This window comes from Theropithecus gelada, chromosome 11, assembly GCF_003255815.1.
Source record: "Theropithecus gelada isolate Dixy chromosome 11, Tgel_1.0, whole genome shotgun sequence".
Taxonomy (NCBI): Eukaryota; Metazoa; Chordata; class Mammalia; order Primates; family Cercopithecidae; genus Theropithecus; species Theropithecus gelada.
This window is the reverse complement of record NC_037679.1, coordinates 98,655,417-98,672,379: the sequence shown is the minus strand read 5'-3', so window position 1 is coordinate 98,672,379 and position 16,963 is coordinate 98,655,417. Positions and strand designations below refer to the sequence as shown.

General features: G+C 44.9%; 1 protein-coding gene across 2 annotated transcripts in view; it reads right to left on the bottom strand.

Annotated features, from left to right (window-relative positions):
• The window catches only part of VWF (von Willebrand factor), a 172,054-nt gene that overhangs the window by 33,494 nt on the left and 121,597 nt on the right, over positions 1 to 16,963 (bottom strand). For both annotated transcript variants that reach the window (XM_025401752.1, XM_025401750.1), the window contains exons 35-41: positions 13,490 to 13,710; positions 11,882 to 12,074; positions 11,331 to 11,672; positions 9,318 to 9,517; positions 2,823 to 2,925; positions 2,306 to 2,380; positions 1,063 to 1,167 (exon numbers count right to left, since the gene is read on the bottom strand). In XM_025401752.1, the coding sequence (XP_025257537.1) occupies positions 1,063 to 1,167; positions 2,306 to 2,380; positions 2,823 to 2,925; positions 9,318 to 9,517; positions 11,331 to 11,672; positions 11,882 to 12,074; positions 13,490 to 13,710 (1,239 nt within the window). The remainder of the gene's footprint in view (positions 1 to 1,062; positions 1,168 to 2,305; positions 2,381 to 2,822; positions 2,926 to 9,317; positions 9,518 to 11,330; positions 11,673 to 11,881; positions 12,075 to 13,489; positions 13,711 to 16,963) is intronic.

Sequence of the window (16,963 nt, the reverse complement as noted above, 5' to 3'; positions counted from 1 at the left end):
TTTTTTTTTTGAGACGGAGTCTCGCTCTGTCACCCAGGCTGGAGTGCAGTGGCCGGATCTCAGCTCACTGCAAGCTCCGCCTCCCGGGTTCACGCCATTCTCCTGCCTCAGCCTCCTGAGTAGCTGGGACTACAGGCGCCCGCCACCTCGCCCGGCTAGTTTTTTTTGTATTTTTTTAGTAGAGACGGGGTTTCACCATGTTAGCCAGGATGGTCTCGATCTCCTGACCTCGTGATCCGCCCGTCTCAGCCTCCCAAAGTGCTGGGATTACAGGCTTGAGCCACCGCGCCCGGCTGCCAGTTTTTGTGACCCTATCCCCACCTCAGTACCTAGAACAATACCCTACAGTTTTAGGCCCACCAGCAATCAGTGTGGAATGAAAGAATGCCAGCAATCTTGTCAAAGCCACAGTGTCACTTTTAAAAGACCAAATCCTGTCCCTGTGTCCTTTGCCGGTTTCTAGCTCCCTTCAAACACAATGTGCTCTCCTCCCACCCCTGAAGTCTCACATCTAGGAAGTCAGAGAAGAGTCCACATCAGCAGACAAGAACGCCAGTGGAGTTAGAGTGGGTACTCTCGGTAGGTAAACAAAGAATTCGGTTTCTTGTCGTGTCTTATTTTAGTCCAACACTATGTTTAAATTATAGTATATAGTGATTACATATATACTCCTTCAGAGGGGGAAAAAACTATAAATTTGTTTGGCAATACGATCCAATGATGAGGGGAAGTCATTCCCTCCCCTCAATGACATACAGGAGGATGGGCACAAATAAAGATTAGATTCAGAGGCCTCATCTCAGCCCCAGCTGCTTCTTCATAAACCCAAGGAGGTGCCTGTGGCTGTGCCCACACCTGGTATCCTTCAGCAGCATGCAGCCGGAAGGATCCTGTGCAGGTGTGACCCTAACCCTTCTGTTCTAGATGCCCTTCCAACCCAGATTCAGCCAGGTAGAAAACAGGAAATGACATCATCTTGGAACAGGTCCCTGAGAAAGAGGATGACCTCCCTCATGCCAGGAGAGAGGCCATACCACCCCTCCTCATCCACAGAGGCCTTACCGCAGGTGAAGTTGGGTCTGCACTCGCCAGGGTTGGTCAGTGTGGGCTGGAGGCCACCTTCACAGTGAGGCACTGGGGGCAGGTCACAGCTCTCCGGATCACACACTGAAGGCCAGAAAGAGACGTCCATGCAGAGTTCAGCAAGGTTACTCTTTTATTACCTGTGAGTGGGACACTACATTCCTATTCATACAGACTTCTACTGTTTTAGGTTAAGTGATGATAATGGGGACAGAGATAACATGGGTTTGGATGGATGGATGGATGGACAGATCAATCCAAGTCATACTGATTATTCTTATCATCCACTAGGGCTTCCACATCTCAGCCAAGTCAACTTGGATACTCTAGACCTGTTTCCTCTTCTGGAAGGTGGGATACCCTACCTTATAGGATCAGTCTGAGGATTTCACAAAATAGTAAGGGCAAAGTGCCTGGCACATTGTAGGAGCCTAGTAATGTCTATAAAATGAGGGGCTTGAAATAAACGATCCCTCTAGTTCTCTCTACTGCCAACATTCTAAGACCTCTTTTACATTAATTGTTCTCAAGCCACATCTCCCTCTCTTATGGGACTTCTATTTATTTCTGATCAATTTCATGAGTATAAACAAGTTTCTCCAATTATATGATTTTCTTTTAGTTGCTTGGACTGCCCCCTGATCTATCTGCTCTCCCTTCAAGATTTGCATCACTGCAAACTGTACACGCCTGTGCTTTAGGTCTTCATCTGTATAAGCAACAAACACACTGGACAGGACAAAGGCACTAATGATTTCCTGCCATGCTAACCATAATTCCATCAGCTCTGAATTCACCGAGCCCACTATTCACAGAGTAGTCTACAGGGCTAGCATGAAAACCTCTAGCAAATAACCTGCTCAACTCAAGGTGCCCAGTATGTGGTCTTCTCTGTATCTAGCGGCCTCAAAATCTTACTGAAAAGGAAAATGGGCTGCTTTGACATGATTTTTTTTTCAGTGTATCTCTGCGGTCCCCAGCCATCACCCCATTAATCCTGTCAAACCTACGTTTAGTAATTTACAGAAGATTCTTCTAGGAAGCCAATCCTATTCTCCAGAGGTAACCCTTTCCATTTTTTTGGAATATCTAGTCAGTCCTTGCCCACCTCCTTTCACACACCCTGTGCCTGGGAACAGAGCCACCTTTCAGCACCCTCAACGTGGTACCCCCCCGGGGGTGGGGCTGGGCCCTGGAGACATCCCCCTGGTGGGACACATACCGCACTCATACTCAGGGCAGCACTGGTCTGCATTCTGGCGGAGGCGGGCCACCTCACACAGGCCGCAGGTGGGAGCTGAAGGAGAGGAACGGCCACAAAAGTCAGAGAAATGAGTAGTGGGACAGCCTCGGAGGGATTTCAAATGTTCTTGCTCACTGAAAACTAGTATGAGTTCTGTAGAGTCATCCCACGAGGATCCAGGCCACGGGCCCTCTGACAGATGAGCGTCCCCATGTTCCTGGTGACACCCTCACATTTACCCTCCAGGGGACTCTAAGTCTGAGCGTTGCTGGAGACCGGAGGCAAGGGTTAATCTGAGAGTGTCAAACCCAGATGCAGAATGGGGCTCCCAGGCCCAGCGACGGGAAATGCAGGCTGGGCAAGGAAGCTCACCCACTCCAGGACTGCAAGTGCCAGTGTTCGAGTCTGCTCTGCCAGGGATGAAGATGGGTCACTGGGGGGCCTTGCAGGGGCCCTTGTTCCTCCATGAAGGCACCAGCGAGGGGAGGACTCTCACCTTTGGCCGTGGGGCAGGGCTGCATTGTGCAGTTGGCCTTCCGCCCGCTGAGGCACGTGCAGATCTGACAGGGCTGGTGGTCCGGGACCCAGGCTTCCAGGAACTGAGGGGAAAGCGAGGTTCAGAGAGGGCACAGGACATTCTAGGTACAAAGCCCAGAGTTCACAGAGGTCAGCTCTCCCTGCCTGCGGCGAGGGCCAGTCCCTGAGCCAGCCCTCTGACACCCTCACAGATGAACAAAACCAGGTTAAAAGGAGGTTGTGAGGTTCTAATGGCTTTCAGAAAGGTGGTCGCCACAGTGCTTTGTAAACTAAAACGTGGAAACCTTCACTATACCCTTCTCTGTTGGCAATGCTAAAACCAAGCAAGGAAAGAAAATAAGAGTTCTTGGATCGCACCTGCTAGTCATTTCTCAAGCCAAAGGAGAAATTGGGATGTTGCTTGGGGGGAAAAAAAAAGCCATTTCTTTCTGAAATTGACTTCAGACAATAGCAAGAGCTGTGGGGAGGACAGCAAAACTCTTGAAAGCATCACATTCTTGATGCCCGCAGTGACTTCAGAGGCCTGAGTGCGGCTCTCTGATTTTTCAAATGAGAGACGGCCCAGGGTAGAGAGCAGCCTTCTCAAAGTTACACACAGCCCCACAGCACAAGGCTTTGAAGTCAGGAACTCCCGAACTCTAACACGGGCTGCGTTCCGCTGTGCCCAGTTTCCTCACCTGTAAAATGAGGGTACTCAAGCCTGCCTTGCAGGACTGTTGTAAGGAGTGAGAAACTGTGATTAGCACAGGGTACACAGCAAAGAGCTCCACTAATAAGAAGCAGAGCCAGGACTCAGTCTCCCTCTGGATTCAGCCATGAAGTTAAATTTAAACTTAAAATTAAATTCAAGCGAAACTGCCCCTGAAGAAACACATTCTTATCCAGCAGCTCAAAGGACTCTAAGAAGTTCCCAGGTCAAGAAGGTCTTACTTATTACTTCCACGGTAGGCAATCAGTCAGCTAAGAAGGAAGATCAAAGACCCCCAAGTAAGGTCCCCTTCCCCCAAAGTGCCCTGCCCTCCCTCAGGATTAACCCCTCTGGTCCTGCCCTTGACACCTTTCACTCACTCAATAAATGATAGCAGCTAACATTCAAATGCCACCTGCTACGTGCCACTATGTTGAGAGCTTTATTTAAATCACTCATGTAATCCTCACTGCAATCCTATGGTGAGGATATTTTTTACCATTGCCCTCACTTTTCCAATGAGAAAGCTAAGGCACTCGCTAGGTGTGCACAGGAACAGTGACAGAGTGAGGCTTTGAATCCAAATCCATGGTTTGTTTCTTTACGTTTTGGTTTTTGTTTTGAGACAGTGTCTCTCTCTCTCTCGCCTAGACTGGAGTGCAGTGGCATGATCTCAGCTCACTGCAACTTCTGCCTCCCGAGTTTAAGCGATTCTCCTGCCTCAGCCTCCCAAGTAGCTGGGACTATAGGCATGCGTCACCACACCCAGCTAATTTTTGTATTTTAGTAGAGATGGGATTTCACCATGTTGGCCAGGCTGGGTCTCAAATTCCTGACCTCAAGTGATCTACCTGCCTCAGCCTCCCAAAGTGCTGGGATTACAGGTGTGAGTCACCACGCCAGGCCCAAATCCATGGTTTTAAACCACCATGCTCTTCTGCCTCCCACAAATAACTAATAATAAATATGTTCAAGGTATTTTTCTAAGAGTTTTACATTTATTTATTTTCCTAATGATAACCCTACCAGGTAAGTAGTATCATCTATATTTACAAATAATGAAACTGAGGCACCAAGTTAAGAAATTTGACCAAGTGGCACATCCAGGCTTTGAACCTAGCATTCTGGCCCAAGACACCACAGGCCTAGTCTCTTGCACTACAACTGCTTCTCGTCAATAGACACAGTGCCCGTCATGGGCAGGTCTGAACACACCGTCCGAGCCCTTGAATGGCTGACAGTCAAGGTAAGGAAGTAAGACTGGTGAAAATCTGAATGAGAAAAATAAATTGTGACACACACACCGTGGAATACTACCTAGCAACAAGGAGGAGAAAACTATCAAAACACACAGCAGCATGGACGAATCCCAAAAGCGTTATCCTGAGTGAAGGAGGCCAGGCAGAAAAGAAGTGCGTAGGCACGTTTCCATGTACGCAAAATTCCAGAAAATGTCAACGAATCCATAGTGACAGAAAGCAGACCAGTAGCTGTCTAGGGTTGAGATATATTTAAAAGGGCATAAGCTAACTTTTAGGGGATGGAAATTCGTTATCTTGGTTATGTCAACGGTTTTATAGGTGTGTTCATATGGCAAAATCTATCGAATTGTACGCTTTAAATATGTGCTGTTTGTGGCATGTAAATTATACCTCAGTAAAGCTGTTTATAAAAATAAAAGAGCAGTAAGAGTGCAAAAGGAGAGTCCACTAAGACTGGGCACTGCAGAGAGTCTCACAGGGCACACCTATGAAGCACGGGAAGACTTGGGCAAAGGGGAAAGGAGGAGGAATTCCAGGCAGGAAACAGCTGACAAGGCACAGACGAAGGAACGCTCCTGCAGCGCCTGGCATCACAGGTGAGGCAGGTGGCTGAAGATGACAGAAGAGGCCCTATGAGCCCACTGCAGGAACTTGCCTTACCTTGGCAGGCAGGTGCAGGTCCGGAGGCATAAGCAGGACCCTGCCTCACAGAGAAGAGCTAATGAAGACAACCCTGGCGACAGTGTGCAGGATGGAAAAGGCAAGGACTAGGAAGAGAAAATCGGAAAAGACACAGTGGCTGCCACTCCAGCTGGGAAGGTGGAGGGAGGGGCCCGGGGCACTGGCCTCGGAGAGCTGGGGCAGGGCGTCAGATTGGCAGACATGAGGGGATGAGGAAGGAGAGGGTCATGTTCTGTATATGTTTCAGTGTTCTTTTTTCTCTCCTTTTAAACATAGACCTCAGATATTTAAACTCAAAAATGAATCACACAATTTTCCTACTATCCTGAGAATGGGTAGCACACAACAGATGACCCAAAGCAGGTGTCTGCCCTCCTTTGCCGGAGATTGTCATTTCCCAGGAAGCTTAAGACCCACCCAAGGCAGGGGAAAGAAGAGAAATAAAAATTTAAAAAACAAGCTAAGGCTAAGCTTCTAAAAGCAACTGTAGCGGCTCTCCAGGCCTGGCCAGGCTATGCGGCGATGCGGCCGGCAGATGGTGCTGCTGCACAACCCCAGGCCAACTGCAGGCAGGCCTGTTGCAGTCTCCAGGTTCCAGGGCCCAGGCGTGAATACCACCAGGCCGTAACAGGTATGAAAGCCAGCAGGAGTTCACGTTTGAATAAAGGTGACAAAAGAGCGGCCTGCAGAGAATACGGTGGGGAAAACTGACATTTTCAAGGCACAAGGTCAAAGAAGGACACAAGCAATTCATCATGCAATTTGATGAATTTGATTCACCAGCCAATTTGATGAGGGATGCAAATGAAATGGAAACACTGAGCCCAGCTAGGGACAGCAGAGACTGAGAGGGAAGGAGGCTACAGGCCAGAGCTTCTGGGCCATGGACATGGTTCCTGCTAAGCTTGTGCCTGCCGGTATAGCACCCACCACCACCAGCGGCTCCACTGAGCCAAGGACAGCCAGTGCAGGTTCTTGGTCCCTTCTGAGCCTGCTGCAAAGGCTCACCTCTTTAGACTCTGTTTTGTAAAATAAGATCTATGGAAACTAGTGAATATTTTGCTCTTCTGAAATTACTACAATAGGTTTTTTTGGGTTTTTTTTTTTGAGACGGAGTCTCGCTCTGTCACCCAGGCTGGAGTGCAGTGGCCGGATCTCAGCTCACTGCAAGCTCCGCCTCCTGGGTTCACGCCATTCTCCTGCCTCAGCCTCCTGAGTAGCTGGGACTACAGGCACCTGCCACCTCGACCGGCTAGTTTTTTGTATTTTTCAGTAGAGACGGGATTTCACCAGATTAGCCAGGATGGTCTCAATCTCCTGACCTCGTGATCCGCCCGTCTCGGCCTCCCAAAGTGCTGGGATTACAGGCTGGAGCCACCGCGCCCGGCCACTACAATAGTTTTATACCCTAGTTTATTTCCCTGAATAAAAGGTTTTCTGGGCTTCATTTCTTCAGTTAAAAAAAACTTTATTTAATGGAAATGTTCTTCGTATTAGGTTTTTATTCTTTCTCTGCTTTGAAAGTCAAAGTTGAAAATGCACATGGCTGGATATGATGCTTGCTTTCATCCATTTAAACTGTATTTTCTGAAATCACTAAAAGTGGCTGTGTTCTTTTCAAAGTTTTCAATTAACTAATTTTATTTCACCTGACTTTAGAATATATTTATAAGACAGTTTCCACATCCGAAATATTTGGATGGCCCCTTTACACAACTTGAATACATATTCTAATGTGTTGGACTGAAGATGAGGCGGGCAGTGAAAGGGGAAAATAGGGCCAGAGAGGAGAAGCAAAAGGCAGGAGAGTTTGGAGACGCTAAGATGAAGTTCACAAGCCTCCTTCTCTCAGGACCTTGCAGACATCTGACACTCATGCAGCCAGAAACCTGCAAACTTGAGCTTACTTCTCATCACAGAACGCCAAGGAAAAGATCATTTCTGTCTCCTTCTAAGAGCGAGCATTTTGCCACTACTAGTAAAACCAGTCTGAAATTACCACAGGTTGCTAGCCACATATGTAAACTGGTCAACATCATTCAAGCCTTGCAGGAGCTCAGGAGCTATACAAATCAGGAAGAGAAATACAAGGCTTTGTCAACTCATTTAGGGAATACCACAGAACAGGCAATTACTTAACTTGGCAAGTTGAAATAGGGCAGTAGAGGAGGACTTTAGCTCATCTATTCCACAGTGAGGACAAATTGGATCCACTAGGATAAAGCCCAACAACTAAACTAGAGCACATGAGATCACTGGAAGTGACTAAGAGTAATGGCCCTAATGGATACCCGTGTTCCAGTGAACATGACTTAGGCCACAGTTCAGCTCACAGTTCCAATGAGGTCAATGGCAGGGCTAGGACACAATGACTGATGCTATGAACATAAATCCCAGCTTTATCACCTCACGGCATTGAGCCTCAGTCTCATCCATTTGATAGGATGTGCGATTATGACCCTACAGAGCTTTGGGGAGAACCATATAAAATGGTCCCTATCCTGGCTTACAACATCAGGGACAGAATAGTATAGTTACTGAAATGTTGTTTTCATTATTCTGCAGGCTGGTTAGCTACATTTACCATGAGTTCTCCTATTCGTGGTTGAACATAGTGGTAAGTCACTTTACTCGGTCCACTTAGCAAGAATGGTCCTCCTTGGCGATGAAGACGTTAGGTCTTGAGTGCAGCCCATGATCACAGAAGACATTCTCCTTTCCTAGAAGCCAAATATGCTTCTACCTCTACCACGGTCTGTAGTATCACTGTCAACGGTGAAGGACAGGGCCACTGCACACATTCGCATGTGCACGTTCACATGCGCACAGATACACGCTGCCCCAGATCCTACAAATATACACAGAGTCAACTTTGAAGAGAGATGACAGCCATTTTAGGCCAAGATGGAGGAGTTTGGTAAATATCCTTTCAAAATACATTCAATACCTCCTAAAGAGCTTAAAAAAAAACTGATGACTCAATGACTCACAAGCAAATCAGCCCAAAAAAGATGCAGCAAAAGGGCCATTCCATATTGTGGAAAGAGCCAGATCTTTGGCATCACAGAGAGCTTCAAATTCTAAGACCAACTCCATTACTTATAAATTGTGTCCATAGGCAACTTACTAAGCTCTTTAGGTCTTAGTTTCTTCATAGGATTTTTGTATTTATGAGTGATACAGGACACACTAGTGTGTTCTGTGGAATCCCAGTCCCAAGGGATTCTCTCTCTCACACACACACACACACACGCACGCTCCATGATCAAGTAAGTTTGAGAAACAAAAACTCTCTTAAATATCTGCGAGGTACAGTAGTACATTAAAAACTCTAGAGTTCTGCAATAAAGAAACCTGTTTAACTATGATTAGCTAGTGTTCTTTAAACTCACTTGACCACAAGTAACTGTTAATACAACCTTTGAAAAACACTGAAATAATGAACATACTGTGTTTAGCACAATCAAGGTATACAATCTCTCTTAACAATAGCAGACATTATCACACAAAATATTCTTTTCCCTTTCCCTCCTGGGTTCCTATATCATTTTGCTTAAATGACTACAATAATAAAGACAATAGTAATCACAGTAACAGTAATAACGTGGTAACACCACCTGGATGTTTAATCTCTCAGATAATACATGACAGATACAGGATTTGAATCAAGAGCTATCTGAATGCAGAGCCATTACACAATACTGCCTCCCTGTCCCTAATGATCCCCGTAAGAGTCAACCCTGCTGCCACAGTTGGAAGAGGCCAATCATTGGTGAACACTTCAGAAGCAGCCCCATGGGAGGTGAAAGGCCCAGGCTCCTACCTGGTGCTGGACTCCATCCTCACCAATGCACTGAGTGCAGGCCTCTTCAGGGACACAGCTGCCTTCCAACATGACTTTATTCGGAGGACAGAAACAGCCTTCCGAGGGATGGTCCCCACAGGAGCTCACGTTGCCATCGCAGTGCCGGGGACAGCCACGCTCACAGGGGTTGTAGACCAGGGATGGTGGGCATGACATAGCTGTAGACAGAGGAGGAGAGGTCACTCACAAAGGCCCTCACCAGCCAGAGTGAAACGGGCACAGCTGATTCAACATGGTTAATCATCAGACAAACTTGCCAGGGCAGAGATGGCTATTTTCCACCAATCTTCATCCTCCCCATCTTCCACAGAAACAGAACTTTAGGCTGGGCATATGACCACCAGAATGAGGACTGTATTTCCCAACCTTCTTGCAGCTAAGTGCAGTCATGTGACTAGTTCTGACCAATGAACTGTAAATAAAGTATAGTATCCCATGGCAGCCTCCAGGAGTCCATTTTAAAAGACAGCTATGCATGCTCCTTGCCCCTCTTCCCTCAGTTTCCTGCTTGGAGCATGAATGTGATGGCTAGAGCTCCATCTTAGACCATGAAGAAAAAGACCACACCCAACTAAGGGCAGAGCAAAGAGCTAGAATCCAGTTTGAGGCCCAGAATTAGCTGGAACCACTGCCTCCGATCAGCTATACGACAGAAAATTTTAATTCTCTGCTACTTGCAGCCAAATCTAGTCCTACCAAATGATGCGAACTTGTATGGTTTTATGGTCCTTTTTTGAATACAGATATATTTTACGCTTTAAAAGCATCTGTAAATTAGGAATCCACATCTACGAAGAACGGCCTTGGGAAAGAAGCTACAGGGTGATTCACTTCCCTCGTTCTGATTTGCTCAACAACTTCCTCACATTCTCAAGGCACCAAAGGCAGGCAGGAGATGGAGGAAGTTTCCAAGGATTTGGAGCACCAAAGATTTCCCTCTGTGTGCACAGTGAATAACCAGGAGGTACACAAAGAAATCAGTATGCAGAGAAAGTGCTTCCAGTAACTTAGAAACTAACATTTGCTGCTTGATTTGCAGGCTGATTGGGAGGAGGCAGTATCATCCACATGGCCTCAGAAAATCAGAACCCAAAGGAACCTACAGGTTATCTAGGCCAACTGTCTCATTCTACGATGCAGACACTGAGGTCCAGAAAGACTAAGAGAACAGTCCATCCACCAGGTGAGCTGGGACTAGGATGCCCAAGTCCTCCAGACCCAGCTCAGAGCTGCTGACAGTTCTATGATGAGAAACTCTGAGGCTCCAACATGCATGTACATATTGATTTCCCTCAAAAAAAAAAAAAAAAAAAAAGGCGACAATTATATCTGACAACAGAGGATTTCAAGTTCAGTGTTCTTTTCACTCCAGCACCCCGAGGGACAGGAGCCATATCTGATTCACTTCAGTTTCCCCTACACTTTAAATAAATGCCAAGTCCAGGTAGGGGAGCTGACCTTGGGGAGGGGCTATCTGCACTAGCAATCCTGCAGTGTTTATAATTAAGGAGATTCTTGGCAACCAAATGATTCTACTCACACTTCAAAATCCTGCTCAGGCATGGACTACACTGTAAGCTTGGTGGAATTTCAAATTCAATGTGACTGGTTACACAGCACTTTACAGATGCCTATATGTGTCTAACACATTAAAATTGCATTTGTCTGAACTGTAGAAATACTAATGGAAAGGATCATGCATTAATTTACATAAAAATTCTACATGCAGAGTGTGTGTGTATATATACACATATATACACCTATACATACACATATATATACATATACATATACATACACACACACACACACATATATCTCTTCAATCTTAATCCTAACTGGAATCCCAGGTCATACAAAATACAGGGATTTTCACCCTTATTAGCCAGATAAAGAATGTGGGGCACAGAGAGGCTGAGCAAGCCCAGTTAGTTGGTCTCCAGGATTTTTAGAGGTAACTTGGAGACTCACCACAGAAATCAGGTGTCCTCCAGTCAACGCAGACCCCATTGGTCCGACAGAGGTGGGCATAAGAGGCGATCACCTCACACACTTGCTCCCGGTGGCAACTGTCCTGCTGGCAGATGGCATAGAATGTGGCTGGAGCCAGGACCTTGTGGCATTCAGCAAACAGTGCTGAGAGGAGGACCTGGCACTGGGAGCTGTTGGGGACAAGACACTGCTCTTCCAGAATGGGCTGGCATGTCTGCCCTGGCCGCTGCACAGTCCATTCCTGAACAAGTGTTTTCCAGTCTGTGGTGACTGTACCATCCCTCAGCATGAAGTCATTGGCTCCATTCTCATCACAGATCCCTAGAGAAACAAACAAGAAGAAAAGATAAACTGAGAGGCCCTAGGTACAAAAACATTGATGCCAGAGACGGGCCATTCTTCATCCTCCCCAGAATCTGACCCTTGCTACTAGACCCTGAAATATCAGCATCCAAGAGCCTCAGAGTAGAGCAAGTAAGGTTTATAAATGTATAGCAGGAGGAAAAGAGGAGTTGAGAAAATGTTCTTACCACAGAGACCATACGTCTTTGAAGCAAAAGTCTTGGGGCTGAGTTGCAGTTGGAACTCATTGTTTTGTGGAGTGAATGTGAAGATGTGGCCAAGATGGTTGAATCTGATCTCATGCATGATGGCACCATAAACGTTGACTTCCATGTTCCCACCCACGTAAGGAACAGAGACCAGTCTCCCATTCACTGTCACCTGCACAAAGAAGAAAGAGCTCATTGGTAGTCCCAGCAATGAGGAATCCTAGAACTTCACCCTTGGGTTTTTAGTAAAGTTACTGAGAGTCTCTGCACATTCATCACACTCAACCGCAACACTACACACGAACATTGATATCTGTCGGCAGCTCTTCTAAGATAAAGAGGAGCTTGACTAGAAAACAGAGCTTGACTTTGCAGAGCTTGACCAGAAGACAGACTGTTACAATACTGTACGGGTGACCATGCACCAAGAACCTGAAAGCCTAGAGATAGGAACCTTGAGTGTATGTGACTCAAGAGGGAAGGGCAATGCCTTTAAGACAGGCTGGGAAAGTGGCCTTATTGCTAACTCGTCAGAGCAGTGTCTCAAGGAGCATCCAGCAGCCGTGTCCAACCCTTTGAATGCAAGGATGTTTTTGCTTCTCTGTGGTGGTGGATATCACGAAAAATATGCACAGAACTTTTTTTTAGCTCATCAGCTGTCATTAGTGTTATTAACGCATTTTATGTGTGGCCCAAGACAATTCTTCTTCCAGTGTGGCCCAGGGAAGCCAAAAGGTTGGACACCAGTGTCTTAATGGGACCACTTTAAGTCTTTTTGGTGTGCATGTGTGCCACTAGCAGCTCTTTCTTGGGCAGCCCCCATCATATACCATATCAAACACATTAAAATGCACTCACATTCCATGATGAATATAATTTTGCTGTAAAATTTTTGGAAGGATTTTTTATCATCTTGATTTTTTAATTTTTGGCTATGAGTTACTCACTTGATATATGACTAGCTAAGATTTTTCTGCAATTATTGTTCAAATTCAGGAATTCTTGCAAAGTGAGAAAATCTAGCCTACAAGTTGTTTTCACACAATGAAATATTTATGATCTCTACATGAACAAGTAAAGAAGTTGGCGTAATGTAACCTTTTGTGAGCATTTAATCAATCATATATATATATATATATCAGTTTTGCTGTTTTCTTTTCAAATTTTGGAGGCCAACACTTTATGTAGGCCTTAAATATTTTCAAAGGACCTAATTTAGCACCGTAAATGTTTCCCGTTGGAAAGCTTACAGGGTTTAGGCATTGGACTCATAATACCTCCCGGGTAAACAATCCTGATGCCAATTCCAATTCTCTACCAGTGCCAGAAACTGGCACTCAATTCACAATTTTATGCTATCTAAAAGTGATTCCGTCTTGCAAATCTGAGCCCGGAACAACATGAAATCAGGCCAAGACAAGGGGATGGCAATAAACCCCTCTAAGAAAGTGGTGCTCCTCTCCTCTAGTTAAGCAGGAGGCAGAGCTCCTAACAAGAGCACCAACTAAAACCAACTGCCCCCTGGTCCATGTGGTTTCCCTGACACTCTATTGCCTTGCCACGGGATCCACAGAAAGTACTTCTCACCTCCATGTCACCGTGCAGCTCGACAGAGAGGGCACCGTGCTTCACCTCGATGGATTTCATGCAGCCCTGCCTTGCTGCAGGGCTACAGGCACCATTATGGAGAATCACCTCCAGGTCCTGCTCCTTGTTTTGAAATAGGACGTAAGAACAGCTGCCAGTCAGCTTGAAATTCTGCCCATCAAAGGTCACGATGTGCCGAGTGGAGCTGCCTGTGCACACGCCTGGACGGGGAGAAGCAGAGGATGGATGCGACATTATCCAAACCCCCATGCCTACTACATGCAGACAGGCAGGTGTGACCAAGTTGCACACAGATAAATACAGTAGAGACCGGAACAGGCCCTTTGAGGTCATATAGACCAATTTCCTCCTTTTTTACTAATTAGGAAACGGGGGCTCTGAGAGGTAGAGAGGTTTAGGTAAGTAACACTTGGCTATTAAATGTTTTCCTGGAGAATGTTACATAAAATGTGGCAAATTATAGAACCACACTTCTAAAAAATGTAAATGTACAGTGTGAATAATCCGTTCCACAGGGATACCTTGGCCCAGAAAACAAAGTTAAGTTCCAGGGTAACATGTTATGACTCGTTGAAATTAAGGAAAGCTAAGGAAAGCTAAGCAAACTATGAGCTCATGATCTCTTTAAAGAAAATTCACCTAAAGACATGTGTCCTTTCAGCTGCCAAGTGACCAAGGCAATGGTACAAGTGACCATGTTAACTTAATCCCTTAAGAGACTGCATAGGAGAAATATTTCCAGAGCCAAAAAAAAAATGGTTGGGTCTCAATGCTCCCTCATTTGACCCTGAGTCATTCACATAAGTGGCAAATTCTCAAGGTTCCTATTAAAACGTTATTGGTGAATACTAATCATTTTGCACCTACCTAAGATGACTTGGTAAAAATCCTCACATTGAAAGCACCACCACCATAAATGATTTGAAAGCTAACCTTGGACCTAAATAAAGTTGGAGATAAGCTTTCTAGACAAACCATGACCACATCTACAATGCCCAAGAGCTGAGACACAGATTCGGTGGAGCAGGGAGGTCCCACTAATGTCCCTCACTCATAACCAAGCCTGAACCAACCTCTCCTTATGGGGGTGACTGGCAAGCAGCACATCCACTGACAAATGATGGGTCTGGAAGCACCATCAGAGCTAGTTCTACTCAAAATCCCCTATGTCATGAGCAGTCAGTCATTTCCAAGTGACAGTACTGAATGCTACTGGCTTACTAATCATCCATGCTGCAAGTGATCCCCAACTGTTGATACTGTCACATCAAGGAGTCAGCCCAACTGCCATAAGGATGAAATAAATCACAAGGCAAAATGGTTTTAGCTCACACAAGGCAAGTTAGTGAGAATGGCTCTACCCACCTTAAGATGAACTGTGACTATGTAATGGGTACTTTACAGCCAGAGAAACTATGGGCTGGCTTCCGTTTCACTTGCTTGCACTGTGCCCTTGGATCAGTTACTTAACTTCACTGATCCTCTCCTAGCTCCTCCGAATAGGCCTACAATCGATACCTTTTAGTATTATTGTGAGAATTAGTTGCAATATAGATGAAATGCCTACCTAATAGTGCCTGACTCACATGTGCATGTTTAACAGATTTCCAAATCTTCACAAATAAGCCACGAAATAAATTCAATAGCTTGTAAATTGCTGTGTTGTAGGTATATTAAAACTTTGAGGTCCTTCCATCTCCAGAATACCAAATTACCTCCCAACAAACCATCACATTATACTCCCGTTTAGTGATTAGTTTTAATGAGCCATATATATAAGCACATTCCAATGTTCAGGACAGAGAAAGTTAGGCTGAACCAATTAAAAATTAATACATTAGAGTTATATGATAAAATGTGAATGCAGAGTTATAAAATATTATCACAGAGTAAAGTATATCACTATATATCACAGTTATAAAATATTATCACAGAGTAAAGTCTCCTGAAATTATTTTATCTCATCTCTCTCCTTTTCTTCAACATCTTCTTGCTCATCTTTCCAAGTGACAATACAAATATTTGTGATTGAATATTATATTAAAACTTTTGGCTCATTGTCAAAATGTAATGATATCAGATACTGAAGTGAATTGTTAGCAAAATGCACATGTTCAAAAAGACATCCAAGTAGCCAGAGTGGACCCTAATACTACAGCTATTAATATTGTCAAGTCAAGGAGCCAGCCCCAATGGTCATGAGAATAAAATAAATCACAAGGCAAAGAAATATGTAGGGAGATATACATCCTCTGAACACGATGCAGAACAGTAAGAACAAATTAAATTACTATGAAAAAAAGCATGTCTTCAGCATAACTAGAAAACAAGAAAATACCCAAACTCTATTTATTTATTTATTTTTTTTTTTCCAAGAGGAGTTTCACTGTCCCCCAGGCTGGAGTGCAATGGCACGATCTTGGCTCACTGCAACCTCCACCTCCCCAGGTTCAAGCGATTCTCCCACCTCAGCCTGCCGAGTAGCTGGGATTACAGGCATGCACCCCACGCCTGGCTAACTTTTGTATTTTTAGTAGAGATGGGGTTTCACCATGTTGGCCAGGCTGGTCTCGAACTCCTAACCTCATGATCAGCCCGCCTAGGCCTCTCAAAGTGCTGGGATTACAGGTATGAGCCACTGCACCCGGCCAAAAATACCCAGACTTTAAAATAGCTGTAAGTAAAGTAAAAGATAAAAAACACCAAATCTTACCCAGCAAAAATCTCTCATGCCCTGTTGGATTGTCCTTGCTCATGACAAAGGCTAAGGAAAACTGAAAAGAAGAGAGAAGGAGAGAGTGGGCAGCAACAATTTCTCTATAACCACCACCACCATCAGAAAGAAAAGCCCATCCTAAGGGCAAAAGTATTTTAAAGTATCCTGACAGACCAGAGTAGGTGCTAAAAACACACGTAATACTCAGTGACAATCTGAAAAGCATAGTTTCGAGGGGGCTGGGAGCAAAAAGAAATGGAAAGGTACTTGGAAAGTGACTGGAGACATAAAAATAAAGCCAATGGGAAAGTCAGGGTCCAGAAAAACCTGAAAAATCAGAGGCCACGCAACCCTTCAGTATCCACATGTACGTACACACACACACACCACGAAGGAAATGACTTTTCTATACTGATAGAAGGGAGGGTCATTGAACCAGAAATCTTGTAAAACCCAAAATTCACAAAATGAACAGAAGATTAAGCAAGTACATAAAAGTTTCTTTAACAGATCAGAAAATGAGAACCAACACTCCCCATCTAATGAAAATTTCACAAAAAGTAAAAAACAAAATGCTATGACATAGAAAAAACCTATGAGACAATACTCAAACTAAATTAAATACACGAACATCTGAAAAAATGAAAACCACCTTGAATCAGAATTTCAAAAACTAAGAAGAGAAATGAACAAAGACAAGAATAAATAAAAATAGAACTTAGTGAACTTGGTAGGGT